This window comes from Strix aluco, chromosome 5 (genome assembly GCF_031877795.1).
Source record: "Strix aluco isolate bStrAlu1 chromosome 5, bStrAlu1.hap1, whole genome shotgun sequence".
Classification (NCBI taxonomy): domain Eukaryota; kingdom Metazoa; phylum Chordata; class Aves; order Strigiformes; family Strigidae; genus Strix; species Strix aluco.
In genome coordinates this window covers 88,704,898-88,725,182 of record NC_133935.1, presented here as the reverse complement: position 1 = coordinate 88,725,182, position 20,285 = coordinate 88,704,898, and the positions used below count along the sequence as shown (strand labels likewise).

Here is a 20,285-nt window from a genome sequence, read left to right as displayed (position 1 = left end):
TGTCCCCATCCTGCACAGTGGTCCTATCCCTTGGGGAGGGCCCCGTTTCTGGAGGAGGGCCCCATCCCTTGTGGGGGTCCCCATCCTTCATGGGGGTCCCCAACTCTTGGGGAAGTCCCCATCCCTCATGGGGTTCCTCATCCCTCATGGGGGGGTCCCCATCCTCCATGGGGGGTCCCCATTGCTATATATCCATATTCCTTGGGGACGGTCCCTGTCCCTAGAGAAAGTGTCCATCACTTGGGGAGGTCACCAACCCTCTTGGGGGTCCCCAACTCCTGGGGAGGTCCCCTTCCCTCATGGGGGTCCCCACCTCTGGCAGATGTCCCTATTCCTTGGAGACATTCCCATTCCTGGAGAAATTGCCCACCTCTGGAGGAGGTTCCCATCTCTTGGGGGAGGTCCCCGTCCCTCATGGTGGGGGTCCCCAACTCTTGGGGAGGTCCCCGCCTCTCATGAAGGTCCCTATTCCTTTGGGGACATCCCCATCCCTGGAGCAGGTCCCTGTCCCTGGGGGTGTCCCCATCCTCCAGGACACCCCCATCCCTGGGGACCATGTCCCCCCAGTGCTTGCACAGCCCTTTCCTCCCCCATGGCAGGACCCGGGGAGGGGGAGGCCCTCGCCCCGCTCAGAGCCACGGGGGTGGCCGGGTTGGGGGTGAGGGGGACCCCATCCCTGAGCCCATCCACCCCCTGCAGCGAGCTGAGCGCCAGCGGCTCTTCAAGCTGGCAGCCAGAGCGACACCAGCTCCTCTCATCGCCTGGCCATGACGGGCGCCGGCATCGACCGAGCAACCTCTTCTGCCTCTACGTGGTGTCGCGCTACCTGGGGGTGCAGTCCCCCTTCCTGGCCCAGGTGAGCCCTTGGGGGCGCGGGGGGCGGAGGGCAACGCGCCACGGCAACACACCCCGGCATGCGTGGGGTGCAGGAGTGCACAGTGGGGTGCAGTGGGCGCTCTGGGTTGCAGTGGGGTGCTCTGGGCCACAGTGGGGTGCTCTGAGGTGCTCTGGGGTGCAGTGGGGTGCTGTGGGGCACAGCAGGGTGCAGCGGGGTGCTCTGGGGGTGCAGTGGGGCGCAGTGGGGGCTCAGCAGGGTACAACAAAGGAAACAGTGGGGTGCAGCAGGACGCCCTGGGGCACAGTGGGGTGCTCTGGGGTGCAGTGAGGTATTCTGGGGCGCAATGGGTTGCAGGTGGGGTGCTCCTGGGTTGCAGTGGGGTGCTCTGGGGTGCAGCAGGGTGCTCTGGGGTGCAGTGGGGTGCTCTGGGGCACAAGTGAGACACAGCATGGTGCTCTGGGGTGCAGCAGGGTGCAGTGGGGTGCTCTGGGGCACAGCCGGAGTGCAGTGGGGTGCTCTGGGGCACAGTGGGGTGCCTCACCCACCAGCGGCACCCGACGCCCGCGTGGCGGGGCAGGTGCTGTCGGAGCCCTGGCGCCTCTCCACCAGCCAGACCCCGCACAGCAGCAGCTGAAGATGTTCGACCTGAGCCGCTTCCCCGACCCACGTCTCCACCGGTGGCGGGCTTCGGCCCCTGTGAGCATCTGGGGGGCCCCGGGGGGCGCCCGGGGGGGGCGTGTGGGGGTGCCAAGGGGGCGGGTGTGTGGTTCTGGAGGACACCCCCCCCCTGTGGGTTCTGGGGGCAGGCACGTGCCCCACGCTGGGTGCCCCCAGACCCACGGCCCCGGTGGGTGCCCCAGGGGTGCCCTGGGGGGTGTCCATGGGGGTTGCCCCGACCCCACACTCACCCCCCTCACAGGTGGCAGATGATGGCTACTCGGTGTCTCCTACATCATCGCCCGGCGAGAACCTCATCACCTTCCACGTCTCCAGCAAGTTCTCCAGCTCCGAGACGGGTGAGAGACCCCGGGAAGGGTGGGGGGCTTGGCGGGAGGGCCTCTCTCGCGGTGAGGGGGGGGCTCCGGGGGGGGGCCCCCCCAGGCAGCGCAGGCAGCGGCGGCTCTCGCTGGTGCTGCAGTTGCCGTGTCTGTGCCGCGGGGTCCCCTGTGGGTCTGGGGCAGCCCCCCCGACCCCTGACCATGACCCCTCCATGTCCCGGCGGGGGGGGGGGGCCCTGCCCGGGGCGGGGGGACGGGACACGGGGGTCACGGTGTCGCCCCCGCAGGACTCGAAGCGCTTCGGGAGGAACATCCACCAGGCCATGCTGGACATCGCCGAGCTCTTCGACAAGCCGGGCGAGAAAGGGGGGGAAGTGAGGGGGGGGGGCGGGCTGGACCCCCACCCCCCGGGGGGGGACACACGGACACACGGAGCTGGGGCTGGCGGGGGCCACCCCGAACCCCGGTGCTGGGAGGGGGGGGACGGGGGGGGCACAGCGGGGGCCTGGCTGCTCTGTACATGCTTCCAATAAAGGCTGTTGGTGTGAGCCCCCGCCCCCGGCCGGGGGTCCCCTGCCGCCCCCCCCCCCGGGGGGTCCCGGGCAGCCGGCGGGCAGCGGTGGTGAAGGGTGCAGGGGGGCGGGAATGGGTGACCCCCCCCCCCGTGCCGCTGCGCCGCGCGCCCGCCCGGCCCGCCTGCGTGGGTGCTGACGCGGGGTGTGCAGCGGGGGCGCGGGCGACAGGGACGGGCAGGGACGGGCAGGGACGGGCAGGGACAGGCGCTGCGCAGAGCCCACTGGGCCGTGTCCGACGCGGCGGGACACGGGGACGCCTCGTCCCGGGACGCGCCCCACGGCGGGGGGGGGGCGGCACCGTCCCCCCGCGCGCCCGGCCGGAGCCCGGAGCTGCGGCACAGCCCGGCCCGTGTCTGCGGGGTGGGGGGCAGAGGGCTGAGGGCCCCCCGCGCTGCGGGCACCTGCTGGTCCGGGGGTGCTCCGGCCCTGGGGAGAGCACAGCCTGCCTGCACAGCCTGCCTGCACATCCCTGCCTGCACATCCCTGCCTGCACACCCCTGCCTGCAACATCCCCTGCGCTGCACATCCCTGCCTTCCTCGCCTTCACATCCCTGCCTTCACATCCCTGCCTGCACACCCTGCCTGTGCTGCCGGAGCCGCCCACTGTCCCCAGGCAGAGGGACACTGTGGGGAGGTGACCCCCGCAGTGACACCCCCCAGAGGGTGCTGAGAGCCGGGGCCCCTCCTGCCCCCTGGCCCCCAGCACCGTCACTCCGCAGAGGCGGGGGGGAGCCCCCAGTCCCATATTGGTGTGTGACATCCTGCACCCCGACCCCACATAGGTTGGAACCCGGAGCCCCCAGGTGTGCGGTGGGGACCCCGGGGGGCTCAGGCCTCTGCGGGGCGCGGGGGGGGGGGGGGGCGGAGCTGCCGGGCCCGTGTTCCTCGGGAGCCGCCTGGGCTGGGCCCGGGCCCGGGCCCTCACCCCCCCCCCCCGGCCCTGCGGGGGGGGCTGCGTGCCCGGGGAACGGCACCTCTGCAACGGGGTGCTGCCTCCCGGCACCCCCGGTCCCCCTGTGGGACCCTCCTGGCACCCTGATCCCCCCACGGGTCCCCTCCCAGCACCCCAATCCCTCTGTGTGACCCTCATGGCACCCCAATCCCCCCACGGGTCCCCTCCTGGCACCCTGATCCCCCTGTGGGTTCCTCACAGCACCCCAATCCCCCTCATGGGACCCTTCCAGCACACCCAATCCCCCCACAGGTCCCTGCTGACACCCTGCACCCCATGAGACCCTCCCAGCACCCCGATCCCTCTGCAGGACCCTCCCGGCTTCCCAATCCCACCGTGGGTCTCTCCTGGCACCCTGCACCCCGTGGGGCTCTCCCAGCACCCCACTCCCCGCCGTGGGTCCGTGCCCACCACCCAGCATCGCTTGGCCCACGCATTGTGCCCCCACCACCTCTGGGGCAGCGACCCGGGCCCCCCCCGATAGCCGGTGCTCCACGCCAGACCCATGGGTGCCACGCTGGTGCAGTGGGTGCTCATTGCCGGAGCTGTGGGTGCTCATACTGGAGCAGTGGGTGCCAACACCAGTGCAACAGGTGCTCATACTGGTTGGGTGGGTGCTCATGATGGTGCGGTGGGTGCTCGCGCCAGACCCATGGGTGGCCACGCCGGTGCAGTGCTGGTCCTCACGCCAGAGTGGTGGGTGCTCACGTTGCACCCATGTGTGCCAAGCTGGGTGCTCTCACGCCGGTGCAGTGGGTGCTCATGCTGGACCCATGGGTGCCACGCCGGAGCTGTGGGTGCTCACGATGGAGTGGTGGGTGCCACGACGATGAGTGGTGGGTGCTCATGACAGTGCAGTGGGTGCCACAACAAGCTGTGGGTGCTCACAGTGGTGCAGTGGGTGCCATGATGAGCAGTGGGTGCCACGACAAGCGGTGGGTGCTCACGGTGGTGTGGTGGGTGCTTATACAGTGCAGTGGGTGCTCACGATGAGCGGTGGGTGCCACGACGGGGCGGTGGGGTGCCGCAGGAGGCCGCGGCTGGAGCTGGGTGCTGCCCGGCACAGAGGGACCAGCCCGGCGAGATGCAGCCCAGGGCCGGGCACCCACCTCGGGGTGAACACCGGGCGCTGCCCGCGAAGCACCCGACACGCGTGGGGCTCGGCCGGTGACACCCGGGGGGGCCCTGCCCCGGGCGGGGCCCGGCTGGGCGCGCGGGGGCTCAGGGCTCCCGGCGTGGCTGGGACCATCGCCCACGGCTGGTGCCGGGGGGGGCAGAGGGGGACCCCACGGGGGACCACGGTGCCTCGGGGGGGGCCCGGGAGCTGTGGCCCGGAGCCGTGGGGCGGCCGCTTCGCCCCTTTGATCCGGCTGCCAGCGGGGCCGGGGTGGCTGCGCAGGAGTGGGTGCCACCCCCCGGCCCCCCTCCGGCTCCCCGGCGCCTATAAAGGTGTCGGGGCGGCCGCGGTCCTGCCCCAGCCGGCTCGTCTCCGCGTCGCTCCCGCAGGTGCTGGGGGGGACTGGGGCTGGGGTGGTGGGTGCTGGGGCTGGAGGTGGGTGCTGGGGCACCTACTGGGTGCCCAGGCAGGAGGTGGGTGCCCAGGCTGCCCCCCCACCCTGCTCCAGCCTCCTCCCCCGCCGCAGGGAAGGCAGAGGATGGGACCAGACGCATTTCCCTGGGGCTCCTGCCTGCTCGGCTGCCTGGCCCTGCCCGGTGAGATCCTGCCCGCACCCTGCCCGTACCCTGCCCTTCCCTCCCTCCGCGACGACCCTTCGCCCATGTTGCCTGCCCTGCCCTGCCCTGCCCGCCCTGCCCTCCACAGCTCCCTGCACACAAGGGAGGGCACCGGGACCCCCGAAACGCAGGGGCTGGGGATCAGCCTCCTCAACTGGGGGCCCGGGGGGTGCCCCGAGCCCCACCCGGGTCCCGGCTGTGCCCGGGCGCTGCTGGGGGGTCCCGGTGAAGGCCCTGACGCCCCCCGCCCCCCCCCCCCCCCCCCCGAGCAGGGGTGCAGGCGAGCAAGTGTCCCCCGGGGGTGGCTGGACTTCAGGGGCCACTGCTACGGCTACTTCGGGCAGGAGCTGACCTGGAGGAAGGCAGAGGTGGTGCTGGGGTGGGGGGTGTCCCCTGGGACCCCCGCTGCGCAGGCAGCGCTGCCAGGGCCCGCGCCCCCCCCCCGACCTGCCTGTCCCCTGCCAGGGCTCGGTGCAAGGCTGCTCCGCGGGGGGTGTCACCTGGCCTCGCTGCACACCCCCGAGGAGCACCGCGCCCTCGCTGCCTTCATCGCCGCAGCGCCAGCCGCCGCGAGGAGGAGGAGGAGAACGTCTGGATCGGCCTCTACCACCGCGTGAGTGGCCCCCTGCCCGGCAAGTGCTGCCCGCAACGCTGCCCGCAACGCTGCCCGCAGTGCTGCCCGTAACGCTGCCCGTAACGCTGGCCCGCAGTCCTGCCACACGGTGGCTGCCCACAGCTCCCCCCATGCTCCTGGGGAGTCACCCACCCCCGCCCCCATGCTCTGCCCCGGACCCTTCCCACACGTCCCCATCCAGAGAGCTGCCCGTTGCTCCCTGCCTGCCCCTGCCCACACCTCACGCGTGTTCCCTGCACTGCCCACGTCCGTCTGTCTGTCCCACTCCCCATCCCACAACGCTGGCTGCAGGTTGTCCCCCGCCAGCTGCTCCCAGCCCTGTGCCCCCCCCCAGCTGCTGCCTGAGCCCTGGCCTGACCCCTGCCTTGCCTCCTGCCCATCCCGGGCACCAGAGCCAGGCCTGGACGTGGGCAGACGGCTCCAGGCAGCGCTACTCGGCCTGGGAGGGGGACGACCCCCCCAAGGGGCAACGCTGCGCCGCGCTGGAGGACTCCTCGGGTGAGAGGGGGGGGCCTCCGGGGGCAGGGGGGAGGCGGGCAGGGTCCCCTGGGCCCCCCCCAAGCGCTGGCTCCCTCCTCCCGCAGGTTTCATGTCCTGGGAGGACGATTCCTGCGGCGAGAGGAAACCCTTCATCTGCAAATACGTGGCCTAGGAGGGGCCCCCCCCAGGACCCCCCCCACTCCACCCCGAACGCCGCGTGTCCCCACGGGACACCCCCCCCACCCCCTGCACCCCACTGCACCCAGCACAGCCCAGACCCCCAAATCCCGCCCCCCTCTGCCCCATTGCCCCCCCAACCCCCAAATCCTGCCCCCCCTTCCCCATTGCCCCCCCCCAGACCCCCAAAAACCCTCCGCCCCATTGCCCCCCCCCCCCCCCGAGCCTCTGCACCCCTTTCACCCCATTGCACCATCACACCCTGGAAACCCCAGATCCCGCCCCCCTCTGCCCCATTGCCCTCCCCCAAGACCCCCAAATCCTGCACCCATCTTCCCCATTGCCCCCCCAACCCCAGACCCTCAAATCCCGCACGCCCATCTTCCCCATTGCCCCCCAATCCCAGACCCCACACCACCCCCTGCCCCACTGCCCCAACACCCCAACAGCTCACGGGCACCCCCCCCCCCCCGGCGGGGTGGGCCCCACAATAAAGTGTGCCGAAGCACACCCTGGCCCCGCGTCTTTCTCCGCCGCATCCGTGACCCCAGGGCTGCCCACCCCCCCCTCGGCGGCACCCCCGGCAGCACCCGCGTGTCCCCCGAGCCCCCACGGGAGGGAAACGGGGTAAAGTGGGGGGGGGGGGGCACAGCCGAGGGCGAGGATCCCCCACCCGTCCCTCCACCCCCGCAGCCCCGGACCCCGGCAGGACCCCAGACCCCCACTCCCCGCTCTGGGGCTGCTGCCCCGGGGGGGGGTCTCAGCACCGACCCCCGCGCAGGAGCAGCGTGAGGAGCGGGGGGGGGCACCGCGGGGTACCCCGGGGGTCCACGCAGGGGGGTGCAAACCCGCAGCAGGGACCCCCGTTGCCCCCCAGCCCTCCCCCCCTCCCCGCCCCGCAGCACGGTTTTCTACAGATTTTTGTCCATTTTAGGGTCAAACTGACCAAGGCCCGGACGGTCCCCCCGGCTGCCCCCCCCAGGGCTGGGAGTGGCCGGTGCCGGGGAGCGGGGCTGGGGACTGGCGCCATGGGGCGGGGGATCCCCAGAGCAGGGGCGTCCCCAATGTAGAACGTGTCCCCAGGGCAGGAGGTGTCCCCAAGACAGGACGTGTCCCCAGCAGGACGTGTCCCCAAGGCAGGACGTGTCCCCAAGCAGGATGTGTCCCCAGTACGGGGGAGTGTCCCCCAGTTTAGGAGGGGTCCCCAAGGCAGGACGTGTCCCCAGGGCAAGAGGGGTCCCCCAATGTAGAAGGTGTCCCCAGGGCAGGGACAGGAGTGGCTTTGGCGGGTGGCACTGCCCGTGCCCACGCGTGCGGAGGAAGGACACGGGCGCGGGGGGGTGCTGGGCGCTCAAGCCAGGGTTTATTGTCCTCTGGGCATGGGGGGGGCCCGGCGGGGACGGAGCCCCGGCGGGGACGGAGCCCGACGGGGAGGGGGAGCCCCAGCGGGGCAGCGGGCAGGGAGGGGCCTGGGGACACCCCCAGCCCCCGGTGGGAGCCGCCGCCCCTCAGAGCTGGTGCCGGGCACAGGAAGGGGAACTTGTAGTTGCAGGGGTAGTCGTGCCAGCGCTCGAAACCTGGGGGGGTGGGGGGGGACAGCGAGTCACCCCGAGCCCGGACACCCCCCCGGGACACCCCCTTTTACCTCCGCCACCCCCTCTCCTCTATCACCTCTCCCCCTCCATCACCCCCTTTTATCCTCATCACCCCTTTATCTCCCTCTCCTCCCCCACCTCCATCACCCCTTTTATCCTCATCACCCCCCACCTCCCTCACCCCTCCCCTCCATCCCTCCTTTACCACCAGCCCCCCCCCCCCCCCCCCCGCAATGGTCAGGGGTCCCGGCCATGCCGGCAGTGGCCACAGCCAGCCCCCCCCCCCGCGCCCCTAGTGGCCACACCAGCCCCCCCCCGCGCCCCCCCGGCCCCCCCTCACCCGACGCCTTGTCCAGCACCACGCAGTCCTCCTTGTTGCACAGGTTGTTGGGCTGCCCCTTGTCCCAGCGCTTGTAGTCGAAGACGGAGTTATCGGACCACTTCCACTGCCTGGTCTGTGGGTGCCGGGAAGGGGGGGGGACACGGGAGTCAGCGGGTGGGGGGATCAGGGGGGTCCAGGGCAGCCCCCCACTCACTCACGTGCTCCTCGTCCTGCAGCCCGATCCAGACGTTGTCCCTGGCCCTCTGCTTGCTGATGTAGCGGGCGAGGACCCTGCTGCCCCCCTGGCTGTGGATGGAGGCCAGTCGCCCCATGGGGCCGTAGCGCTGGCATTCCTCCTGGGGGGGCACGGGGGGGCTCAGCACCCAGCACCCACACCCCCGGGCACCCTCAAGCAGCAGAGCCCCCTGCCCGCCCCCCCCCCCCCCCCCAGGATGCAGCCCCCCACTTCCCCTACTCTGGGTCCTGTCCCCAATCCTCACCCACTGACTCCCCCACCCCGGGGACCCCCCCAGGGATGCCAGCACCCACCTCGGCCTCGGCCCAGGTCCTCCTCTCGATGAAGTACCCGTAGCAGCTCCCCCGAAAGTAGAGCCAGTTGGGGGGGCAGTTGGCTGTCCGCGTCCTCGCCGTGGCCCCCCCGTGGGGGAGGCCACCGAGGGCACCTTCAAAACGCAGGCAGAGCCGCCGCTGTCCCACAGGAGGGGGGCACCCACCCCTCCACTCCCCATGGCTCATTACCCCCCCCACTGCCATGGGGAGGGAGCCGGGATGTCTGCTGTGGGTGTGGGGCCACTTGGCAATGGCCCCCCCAGATCCCACCCAGGGGCACCCTAAATCAAGGACACCCCCATCTAGGGACACCCCCCCCCAGGGATACCCCCATCCAGGGACACCCTAAATCAAGGACACCCCCATCTAGGGACACCCCCCCCCAGGGATACCCCCATCCAGGGACACCCTAAATCAAGGACACCCCCACCCAGGGGCACCCCAAACCAAGGACACCCCCACCCAAGGGGCACCTCAACCGAGGGGAACCCCCCAGGCTCTGCCTGGCACTTGGGGTGCAGGGAAGGGGTCCCACAGGCAGGGCTGGGCACAGGGGGGCTGCCAAGGGACGGGGACTGGGCACAGGGGGGAAGGGGTGGGGGAGCAGGGATTGAGGATTGGGGAGCGGGGAGCAGGGGCAGGGAGTGGGAATCGGGGGTCAGGGGGTGCTGGCTCGGGCGCTGCTGCCTACGGGGGGGGGGAATAGCACCCCTGTCCCCCGGGGGGCCCGCGGCCCAGGCAGGGACTCACCCCCCACCCAGGCGAGCAGGAGCAGGCAGCCGAGCAGGCAGGGAGGCAGCAGGGGCCTGGGCCTCATCTCTGCTGCTGAAGAGAGAGAGGGGGGGGTGTGAGCAAGGGGGAGGCAGCTCCATCCCGGGATGAGGGCAGGGGGTGGGCAGCCTTCATCCTCGCTGAAAAATGGGGAGTGACGGGGTCCTGCCGCCCCCACCCAGCCCCTCTCACAGGGAGACCCCCGGCTGGGCACTGGACCCCACAGCTGGGTGCTGGATGGGTGCTGAACCCCATGGATGGGTGATGGACCCACACCTGGGTGCTGGACCCTCTCACCAGGTGCTGGTCCCCACACCTGGGTTCTGGACCACTTGGATGGGTGCTGGACCCCACTGTTGGGTGCTGGACCCCAATATGGGTGCTGGACCACCTGGATGGGTGCTAAACCCCATGGTTGGGTTCTGGATCTCCTGGATGGGTGCTGGACCCCCTGACAAGGTGCTGGACCCCACAGTTGGGTGCTGGACCCCCTGACCAGATGCTGAACCCCATGGCCACGTTCTGGACCCCACAGCTGGGTGCTGGATGGGTGCTGGACCCCACGGTTGGGTGCTGGATCTCCTGGCTGGGTGCTGGACCCCCTGACCGGCTGCTGGTCCCCGTGGCCGGGGGGTGCCAGGTGGGTGCCAGCGGTGGATGCCAGCCCAGGGCAGGGGACAGGGGCCACTCACCAGATGGCTCCCGGGAGCAGGACTGGCCGGTGGCCAACGCGTCTCTGGTGGGGAGTGACCCACGTCCCGCTCCCCCCGGGTCCGTCCGTCCGTCTGTCCGGGCGAGGGCTGCGCTGGCGGGAGCTCCCCGGGACAGGGCCCGCGGGCTTTATGGCTGCGGTGGTAGTGGGGGGGGGCACGGGCAGGGCACGGGCAGGGCACAGGCAGGACACAGGCAGGGCAGCCTTCCTGGAACTGCCCCAACACTTCTGCTTTCCTGGAACGGGAGCGGGGGGGTCGTTACTGCAGCTTCTCTGGGCTCCCAGTGAGACCAGTGAGACCAAATCGGCTTCCTGGATGCTCCCATGCCCCCCCCGCCCCTCGGCCTGTGGACAGCTCTGGGACATCAATGTCCCCCGGATCACCAGGAGTGGGACCACAACATCCCCAGGGACACCAGGAGTGGTACCACGATGTCCCCAGGGACACCAGGAGTGGGACTATGATGTCCCTGAGGACACCAGGAGTGGCACCACGATGTCCCCAGGGTCACCAGGAGGCAGCGGGTACTTACACAACACCCCCTCGGGAGGGTGGCGATGGCCCATGACCAGCGCCGTGGGCCAGCTGGCTCCGAGGGGCAGCGGGTTTGGGGCCAGAGGACCCGCAGCAGCAGTTTGGGCCGTTCCCGGCACCAGGTGCAGGCGCCCGGCATGTGGCCACGCCCGGGGCCACCTTGGGACACGCTGGTGGGACCTGGCTGGTCACAATCACCGTTAGTGCTCAGCCCTGTGAACTGCAGCGTGTGGGGGCAGGAGCCGTGAGGTGACAGGGCCGGTGGCACTTTGTGTCACTGCAAATAGAGAGAAAATAAAAATTATGAGGGAAAGGCAATTAAAGGAGTTTGTTAGAGATATGTTGTGTAGGAGCCCGTGCGTGTGTGTAGGCACCCAACGTGTTGTGTAGGAGCTCATGTGTGCTGTGTAGGTGCCCAGGATGTTGTGTAGGTGCCCAGGATGTTGTGTAGGCACCCAGTATGTTGTGTAGGTGCCCAGAATGTTGTGTAGGTGCCCAGGATGTTGTGTAGGTGCCCAGGATGTTGTGTAGGCACCCAGTATGTTGTGTAGGTGCCCAGTATGTTGTGTAGGCACCCAGGATGTTGTGTAGGCACCCAGTATGTTGTGTAGGTGCCCAGTATGTTGTGTAGGTGCCCAGGATGTTGTGTAGGTGCCCATCTGGCAGTCAGCACAACTGCCCGTGGCTCAGCCAGGTGCTCCCTCTGCCTCTCGTGTTCTGGGTGTCGGAGGGACATTCTACAGTAGATTCAGCACATGCACCCCCCTACCCCCCATTGCCATTGTGGACGTCCCAGCCCGGGTCCAGCACCTTGCTCAGGCAGTGGCATGCCTGGGGTGGGGGGGGGGCAAAGGCCCATCACCATACCCAAAGGCAGGGTCACCCCCCTCTGTCAGCTCCCGGCACGTTTATCGCCTCTGTCATCTCCCCCCAAGACTGGCCGCGCGTGCCCACGCTCCCGCTTTCGCAAGGCCGGGCTGAGGCTGGTTTTGGCCGTTAGAGTTGTTGGCTCTTGACACGACCGAGACCCAAAGGCAGCTGCTCGCCCCTCCGCATCCCTGGCTCCGCCCCTACACCCCTGGTTTCCCCCCTGCACCCCTGGTTCCCCCCCGACATCCCTGGCTCCCTCCTCCACTTTCCATGACCCCATTCCCGTCCCCCCTGGGTGTTTTCCACCCCCTGTCCCTCTCCCGCCCCTCCCCAGTGTCCCCCGTGGGTGCAGTCACACCCCAACACTGGCTCACGTCACGCCCAGAAAGGGTCACCGGCTGCTGGCGCGGCCGTTACTGACTTCTGCTTTCCTGGAAGGGCCGTTCATTATCACCGTTTCTGCTGCCCTTATCAAGGATGCCGCGGGCTCCCAGATAAGCACTGATCCTTCCCTGCCAGTATGTTTCCATTACGGACGGGTCACCCTTAGGCTGCTCCAGCAGTGCCAAAGGTTGGGCGCTGCGACACACAGATGGGTGCCAAAACCCAGGGCTGGGTGCTGAGACTTACAGCTGGGTGCCAAACCCCAGGGTTGGGTGCTGAACGCCATGGCTGGGTGCTGAACCCCACAGCTGGGTGCTGAGCCCCACAGATGGGTGCTGGACCCACTGACCGGGTGCTGGACCCCATGGCTGGGAGCTGAACCCCACAGCTGGGTGCTGAGCCCCACAGCGGGGTGTTGGGTCTCACAACTGGGTGCTGAGCCCCACAGCAGGGTGCCAAACCCCATGGTTGGGTGTTGAACCCCACGGCTGGGTGCTGAACCCCACAGATCGTTGCTGAGCCCCACAGATGGGTGCTGAACCCCAGGGCTGGGTGCTGAACCCCACGGATGGGTGCTGAGCCCCACAGATGGGTGCTGGACCCCCTGACCGGGTGCTGAACCCCACAGCTGGGTGCTGAGCCCCACAGATGGGTGTTGAGCCCCACAGGGGGTGCAGAGCCCCCCGGGCAGGCGCCGGGACCCCCCCAGCCCGGCCGTGCCGCCGCCTTGGCGCGGGGCCCGCGGCCCGTTTGGTGCCAGGCGGCGGCGTTTGATCTCGGGGCGTGCAGGGCCCTGGGCACGGCCTGGCGGGGGGCACGGTGCCAGGGAGCGGGGGGGCCCCGGGACCCCTCATGGATGGGGTGAGGGGCTGAGGGGGGCTGAGGGGGACCCCTCCCACTGCCCCTCCGGCTGCGGAGCATCCCCCGCCCTCGCCCCGGGGTGATCCTGGGGACCCCCCGCCCTCGCCCCGGGATGGAGCCGGGGCCCAGCTCCGGGGGGCGGCAGGGTGCCAACACCCATCTCCGGCTGTGCCGGGGTGCTGCCGCTGCCGCACGGGTGCCATGGCGGGGCAAGGGGTGGGACACGTGCCCGCGGTGGCGTCGAGGCACACGCTGCTGCCGCGCTTCGCGGGGTGACGCCGCCGGCCACGACAGCAACGCCGGGGTGTCCCCATGGCGGGTGCCCCATCAAAGGCAGCGGCGGGGCCACGCGTGGCTGAGCCGCTCGCCTGCGTCGCTGCTGCCTCTTTGCGTCGGGGCAGGGACGACATTTTGGGTGGCTCACGGCCTCGCCCCCCCTGCCCGGGGATAAAACCTCACGGGGGTGCTGCCAGCACCCCCAGGGTCCGCGCCAGCACCTGCTGCTGTGACGAGCTCCCCAGCAGACGCAGGTGAGTCCCTGCACCCCCATTGTGGGGTGGGGGGTGGAGGGGGTGGCTGCACCCCTGCATGGGGGTGTCCAGGCCACAGGGCATCCCCTGCCCCCCCCTGCAGCTGCAGCAGCCCAGAGCATTGCACCCCAAACCCTGCACCCCTGTATGACCGCACCCTGCACCCTGCACCCCAAATCCTGCTCTCCCGTACCCTGCCCCCTGCACTCCTGCACCCCAAATTCTGCACCTCTGCACCCCTGTAACCCCGCACCCCTGCACTCTCTATCCTGCCCCCATGCTCACTGCAGCCCTGCACCCCCCCCACCCTTCACCCCAGCACCCCACCCTGCACCCCCCACCCTGCACCCATCCTGGTGCCATCTCACTGACGCTCCCTGACACCCCCCCCAGCTGCACCCCGTGGGCTCTCCCCTGCACCCACACCACCACCGGGCTGGGGGGTCCCCATGCACCCTCAGCCTGGCAGCAGGGGGGGCGGGCAGGGGGCTCAGGCACCTGTAGAGCTGGGGGGAGCTCAGCAGGGAGCTGAGCACCCCCAGTCCTGCTGCCGTGTCCCCCCCCCAGGGAAGGGACCGATGGGACCGACGAGGACGCTGAGGCTGGGCCTGCTGGGCTGGCTGCTGCTCGTCCCCCGGCTGCGCGGTGAGTGTCGGGGTGGGGGGGCCACCGCCATGCCCCCTGCTCCTCCCCGCTGCCTGACCCCCTGCCTGCCCCACAGGGCAGGAGCCGGCTGCCTGCGCCTGGGGCTGGGTGCCCTTCGAGGAGGGGTGCTACGGCTTCTTCCCCCGGGAGCTGAGCTGGAGAAGGGCAGAGGTGAGGGGGGGCTGGGGGGCTGGGGGTTTGGGGGTGACACCCCACACACACCCCCCCCATGGGGGGACCCCATGCACCCCCATGGCCGCAGCTTTGCTGGGGCCACACATCGGGGTGTCAGTGCCACCCAGGAGGGGGGTGCTCCTCCCCGAGGGGGTCCTGTCCCCACACGGGACCGGCTGCTGCCACGGTGGCACCATGGTCACCCTGTGCTGAGGGGAGCACCCCGGGGCCTGCAGCACCATGTCGTCCCTCCTCATCCTCGGTGGAGACAAGAGTGGGGGAGCAGGGGCTGGGAATTGGGGTTGGGGTTTGGGGTCAGGTGGGACCAGGAGTTGGGGTTTGGGATTGGGGGTTGGTTGGGGGCCAATGGTTGGGGTTGGGGGTGAGGGTTTGGGGTTGGGGATGAAGGTTTGGGGTTGGGGACCAAGGGTTGGGGTCAAGGACCAGTAATTGAGGTTGGTGGCCAACGGTTGGGGTTAGGGACCAGGGGTTGGGGTTGGGGATCAGGGATTGGGGTTGGGGACCAGGGATCTGGGGCCAGGGGTTGGGGTCTGGGATCAGGGTTTGGGGACCAACGGTTGAGGTCTGGGACCAGAGTTTGGGGTCTGGCGCTTGGGGTTGGGGTCTGGAACCAATGTTTGGGGGTCTAAGACCAGGGGTTGGGGTTGGGGACCAGGGGTTGGGGATCAGGGCTTGGGGCGGGGGTCCGGTGTCACCCCCCCTGTCCCCCCCACAGGCCTTTTGCCAGCGCTGGGGCGCGGGCGCCCACCTGGCCTCGGTGCACAGCGCGGAGGAGCACCGGGCCATCGCCGCCCTGCTCGCTGCCTCCCGCCCCGCCGAGGACAGCGAGGAGGAGGAGGAGGAGGAGGAGGAGGACAACGGCATCTGGATCGGCCTCCACCGGCCCCTGGGGGTAAGCGCAGCCCCGGGGCAGAGCCGAGACCCTCCCGGGAGCCCCAAAACCCGGCAGCCCCGAGCGGGGGTCACGATGTCACCTCCCCCCCCCGCAGAGCCGGCGCTGGCAGTGGTCGGACAGCTCGGAGGTGGACTATGGCTCCTGGCACCAGCAGCCCGGGCCCCGCAGGAGAGCGTGCGCCGCGCTGCAGGACACGGCCGGTGAGCACGGACTGCCGGGGGCTTGTGACCCGGCCACCAGCGTCCCTGGCCACCAGCGTCCCCAGACACCAGTGTCCTTGGTCACCACTGTCCTTGGCCATCAGGGTCCTGGCCACCAGCATCTCCAGTCACTGGTGTCCTCAGCCACAAGTGTCCCCAGTCACTGGTGTCCTTGGCCACCAGCATCTCCAGCCACCAGCATCCCCTGCCACCAGTGTCCCCAGCCACGAGCATCCCTGGCCACCAGTGTCCCCAGTCACTGGTGTCCTTGGCCACCAGCATCCCCAGACACCAGCATCCCCAGACACCAGTGTCCCTGGCCATCAGGGTCACTGGCCACCAGTATCCCCTATCACCAGCATCCCCAGTCACTGGTGTCCTCATCCACCACCATCCCTGGCCACCAGCATCCCCGGCCACCCACAGCACAGACTTGACCCCCTCGGCACATGCCAGCTTGTGGCTGGGGTGGCCCTTGGTGGCGGGTGGCCCCTGGGTGTGCACACAGACACACGGACACGTGCAGTGACACACGGACACACACATGGACACGTGCAGCGGCACACGCATGTTGCACAGGAGCACACGCACACACACGTGCACAACACACACACACACACACGCACACACACATGCTCGCGGCCGTGCCGGGGGGTCCCGGGGGGGATCCCGGGGGGGGCTGACGGCCCCGTTCCCTTCCAGGTTTCTTGACGTGGTACAGCGATGCCTGCGCCGACAGAAAACCCTTCGTCTGCAAGTCCAGCGCCTAGAGCTGCGGGCAGCCCCCCAGCGCCGGCCCTGGCCCTGCCTGCTCCCTGCCTGCCCCCCTGCCTGCCTGTCCCCCTGCCTGCTCCCTGCCTGTCCCCCTGCCTGCCCCCCTGCCTGCCTGTCCCCCTGCCTGTCCCCTTGCCTGTCCCCTTGCCTGCTCCCTGCCTGCCTGTCCCCTTGCCTGTCCCCCTGCCTGCTCCCTGCCTGCTCCCTGCCCACCACCGGCCACAGTAAAGGTGTCTGAGCCCACCCTGGTCTGCGCGTCCTTCATCCCTCATCGCCTGGACCGGGGTCCCACGTTGCCCCATGGCACCGTGGGGTTTGGGGGGGGGGAAACGACACCCCCACCAACTGCCACGGGGTGCAGGGAGGGGGACGGGGGACAGGGACAGGCAGCCCAGGGCAGGGAAAGCTGCTGGTGGAGTCAGCCCTGCCCCATGGGACCCCCATACCCCCCACCCCCAGGACCCCCATGGGCTCTGGGGAGACCCCCATCACCCCAGTGGGGCTCCCGTAGTCCCAGTGGGGATCCCATGGCCCAGGGGGGATCCCTGCGATGCCCAAGGGCCCCCCACAGCCTTAGGAACAGCCTGGCGCCCCTGGGGGACCACCATGGAGCCACGAGGATCCCCATGGTCCCAGCAGACCCCCACGGGATCCTCCATGGCTCTTGTGGAACCCCTATGGCCCCCCAAGGTCTCCTATGGTCCCCACGGGACCCCCATGGCCCATGTGGGATGCCCAGCAAAACCCCCCCAGCCCCACAGACCCCCTATGACCCCGTGGGACCCCCACACCCCGGGTGCTCCCCCTCCTATGGTGACTCCTGCAGTGGGGCAGCCCCACGCCCGTGGCTGCCTGTGTCCCCACACTGTCCCCGTGTCCCCCCGTCCCCGTGTCCCCCCGTCCCCATGTCCCCGTGTCCCAACATCCCCCCCCCCCCCCGGTTGCCCAGCGCAGTTTGTTGTGCGGGTGCCATAGTAACTCATGGTAACTGGGGGAGCAGAGCCCAGCCAGAGCTCAGCACTGCTCAGGGTAAGGGGCTCAGCGCCACGGGGGGCTCCACCCCGGGGCTGGGGGTACATCCCTGGCGTGCTGCACCCCTGCGCTCCCGGGGGCCGTATCCATGGGGTCCTGGGGGCCCACATCCAGGGGGTGATGGGGGATCCATTCACGGGGTGCTGGGACCCTATCCTGGGGTGCTGGGGGTCGTATCCATGGGGTACTGGGGGGTGTATCCATGAGGTTCTGGGGCTGTATCCTGGGGTGCTGAGGCCCTATCCTGGGGGCCACATCCATCTGGTGCTGGGGGCTCCATCCTTGGGGTGCTGGGGCTGTATCCTGGGTGCTGAGGGGCTGTGTCTGTGGGGTGCTGGGGGGATGTATCCATGAGGTGCTGGGGCCCTATCCTGGGGTGCTGGGGCCCTATCCAGGGGGCCATATCCATGGGGTGCAGGGGGCTCCATCCACAGGGTGCTGGGGGCTCCATCCATGGGGTGCTGGGGTTCCTTCCCTGGGGCTGTGGGGGGTCTCATCCCCGGGGTGCTGAGCTTTGGGGGGGTGTGGGGGGTGTGTTGGGGTGGGGGGTGCTGAGGGGTCGCGCTCGCTGCCAGCAGGACCCACCATGTCGGACGGAGCCTGGGTGGGCAGCTGGAGGCCCCACCGCCCCCGTGGCCCCATCGCCGCCCTCTACGGCAGCCCCGGGCCCAAGTACGGGCTCCCCACCGGTGTTGGTGAGTTGGGGCCGGGGGGGGTGTCCTGCAGCCCACCGAGCTCCCCCCCAGGCTACTGGCGCTGGTGTGGGGCTGGGGGTCCCACAGCCCACCAAGCCCCCCTGCTCTTCCCCCCCAGGTTATCGTCTGCACGACCCCTCCCGCAGCCGCGCCCCCGCCTACAGTTTCGGGGTCCGGGTGGGGGGGCGGCAGGACGAGCGCTCCCCCGGGCCCGTGTACTTGCTGCCCCCCGGGACCACCGCCAAGGGCAAGGACGGGACCCCCGCTTACTCCATCTACGGCCGCGCCCCCAACCTGGCGCCCTTCTGCACCCCCGGGCCAGGTGAGGGGGGGGGACTGGGAGACCTTCGGGGGGGACAGCAGGGCCGGGGACCCCCCTCACCCAGCGCCCCCCCTGCTCCCCCTCAGGCTGCTATTCCCCGGAGAGGGCGGGCGGATTGGCCTTTCCCTCGGCACCCGCCTGCACACTCGGCTCCCGCACCAGGCACGGCACTGTCCACCAGACACCAGGTAGGAGAGACGGGGGCTGGGCTGGGACCCCAACATCCACCTGGGTTCCCCTGTCATCCCCCCTGGGCTGGGCTGGGCTCCCAACAACCCCCTTGAGCCAGGCTGGGACCCCCATCATTCCCCCTCAGCTGGGCTGGGACCCCCCATCATCCCCCTGGGCCCCCCTGTCATCCCCCCCTGGGCCAGGCTGGGACCCCATCATCCCCCTTGAACCAGTCTGGGTCCCCCCATCATCCCCCCTCGGCTGGGCTGGGCGCCCCCATCATCCCCCCTTGGGCCAAGCTGGGAGCCCATCATCCCCCTTGGGCCAGGATGGGACCCCATTATCCCCAGGCTGAACCCCACATCATCCCCAGGCTGGGCTGCGTCCCCCATCATCCCCATGCTGAGACCCCATCACTACTGGTCTGGGGGCCCCATCATCCTTGGGCTGGTCTGGGCCCCCCATCATCCCCCCTTGGGCCATCTGGGCCCCCCATCACCCCCAGGCCCCGCTGCCTACCGGCTGCCCCCCATGCTGGGGCCCAACGTGGTGAACAAGAGCTCGGCCCCCAACTTCTCCATCCCGGGACGCAGCAACATCGGCGCCTTCTACGAGGATCTGTGCAAGGTGGGTGGGGGGGCTGGCGGGTGAGGGGCTGGGGTACGGGGGGGGCCGTGTCCTGGGGTACCAGGGGGCCCAGGGGCGCATCACCGCACCCTCTGCCCGCAGACGCCGGGGCCCTGCAGCTACCGCGTGGTGGACGCCGACGTCTACAAGCGGCGGGCGCCGCAGTACAGCATGCTGGCGCGAAACACCCCCCCCGGGGACCCCACCACCAAGCCCGGACCCGGTGCCTACAGCCTTCAGCAGGTGAGGGGGTGCTGGGGGGGTCCCGCTGGCGAGGGCAGGGAGGGGGGGACGGGGGGCCAGGAAGCGTGACACCCCCGTCCCCCACCGTCACCATCTCTCCCGCCCTGCAGGACCGGCGGCGGGGGCTGACGTTCGGGATCCGGCACTCGGACTACCTGGCCCCCCTCATCGTGGACGTGCCTGACTAGGGGGGGTGGAGGGTGGCCGCGGGGCCGCGGGGGGAGCGGACAGATGCCAAAAGACCGAAACCTTCAGCCAGCGTCACTCGCTCTCGTCCTGTCCCACCACATCACCCTGTCACTGCCGCCATCCTGGGGGGTCTGGGAGCGCCGGGTCCCCGAGAGCTGCTTCCTCCCGGCCCGTGCCCTTCTCTCCCGGAGGAGACCCTGGAGGGGGGAGGCAGTGCTGAGCTCTGGCCCCACGGCCGGGCTGGTTCAGGCCAGGGATGGAGGCTGCGCTGCCCACACGGGTACCAGCCCTCTGCCTGCCCCAGCCCCGGCCCTGCCACCTGCCCAGAGCATCTGGCTGATGCTTTCTGGCTGGTCATGGTATCCCCATCCCACCCCATCCCATCCTCATCCCCATCCCATCTCACCCTATCCCACCCCATCCCATCCCATCCCATCCCATCCCATCCCATCCCATCCCATCCCATCCCATCCCATCCCATCCCACCCTATCCCACCCCACCCCATCCCATCCCATCCCAATCCCCATTCCCCCCATTCCAGCTCTGCCCATGGGTCCCCACGCCGGGTCCTCACCCCCCCGGTGCCACCAGAGCCCTCAGCCCCTTGCCAGGTGCCCACCCCAACCCCCTCTGCCCTGTCCCCACCCCGGGGCCGGGGCTACAAGGTCACCTGGACCCCAGGCAGGACCTTGGGGTGTGGGGTGGCACTGGGGACCCCAGGCCAGGGAGGGGGCACAGTGACGGGGTGGGGTGGCCGT

The 20,285-nt window shown here is 70.1% G+C and overlaps 3 protein-coding genes across 3 annotated transcripts; 2 read left to right on the top strand and 1 right to left on the bottom strand.

Moving 5' to 3' along the window:
* Nucleotides 1-7,579: 7,579 nt before the first annotated feature.
* On the bottom strand, nt 7,580-11,032 carry LOC141924082 (uncharacterized). The gene is made up of 7 exons (XM_074825930.1): nt 10,851-11,032; nt 10,339-10,484; nt 9,626-9,700; nt 8,855-8,988; nt 8,524-8,661; nt 8,324-8,438; nt 7,580-7,965 (listed from the first exon to the last, which is right to left on the bottom strand). Exons 1-7 carry the CDS (start codon nt 11,030-11,032, stop codon nt 7,580-7,582), a joined length of 1,176 nt encoding a protein of 391 aa, XP_074682031.1.
* Nucleotides 11,033-14,116: 3,084 nt separating this feature from the next.
* LOC141924081 (struthiocalcin-2-like) lies at nt 14,117-16,243 on the top strand. Its single transcript, XM_074825929.1, has 5 exons — nt 14,117-14,183; nt 14,260-14,354; nt 15,094-15,270; nt 15,368-15,473; nt 16,176-16,243. Exons 1-5 carry the CDS (start codon nt 14,117-14,119, stop codon nt 16,241-16,243), a joined length of 513 nt encoding a protein of 170 aa, XP_074682030.1.
* A 1,622-nt stretch (nt 16,244-17,865) lies between these two features.
* Nucleotides 17,866-19,591, top strand: CIMAP1B (ciliary microtubule associated protein 1B). The gene is made up of 6 exons (XM_074825519.1): nt 17,866-17,974; nt 18,093-18,296; nt 18,383-18,484; nt 18,973-19,094; nt 19,197-19,337; nt 19,448-19,591. Exons 1-6 carry the CDS (start codon nt 17,866-17,868, stop codon nt 19,523-19,525), a joined length of 756 nt encoding a protein of 251 aa, XP_074681620.1. The 3' UTR covers nt 19,526-19,591.
* The last annotated feature ends 694 nt before the right edge of the window (nt 19,592-20,285 follow it).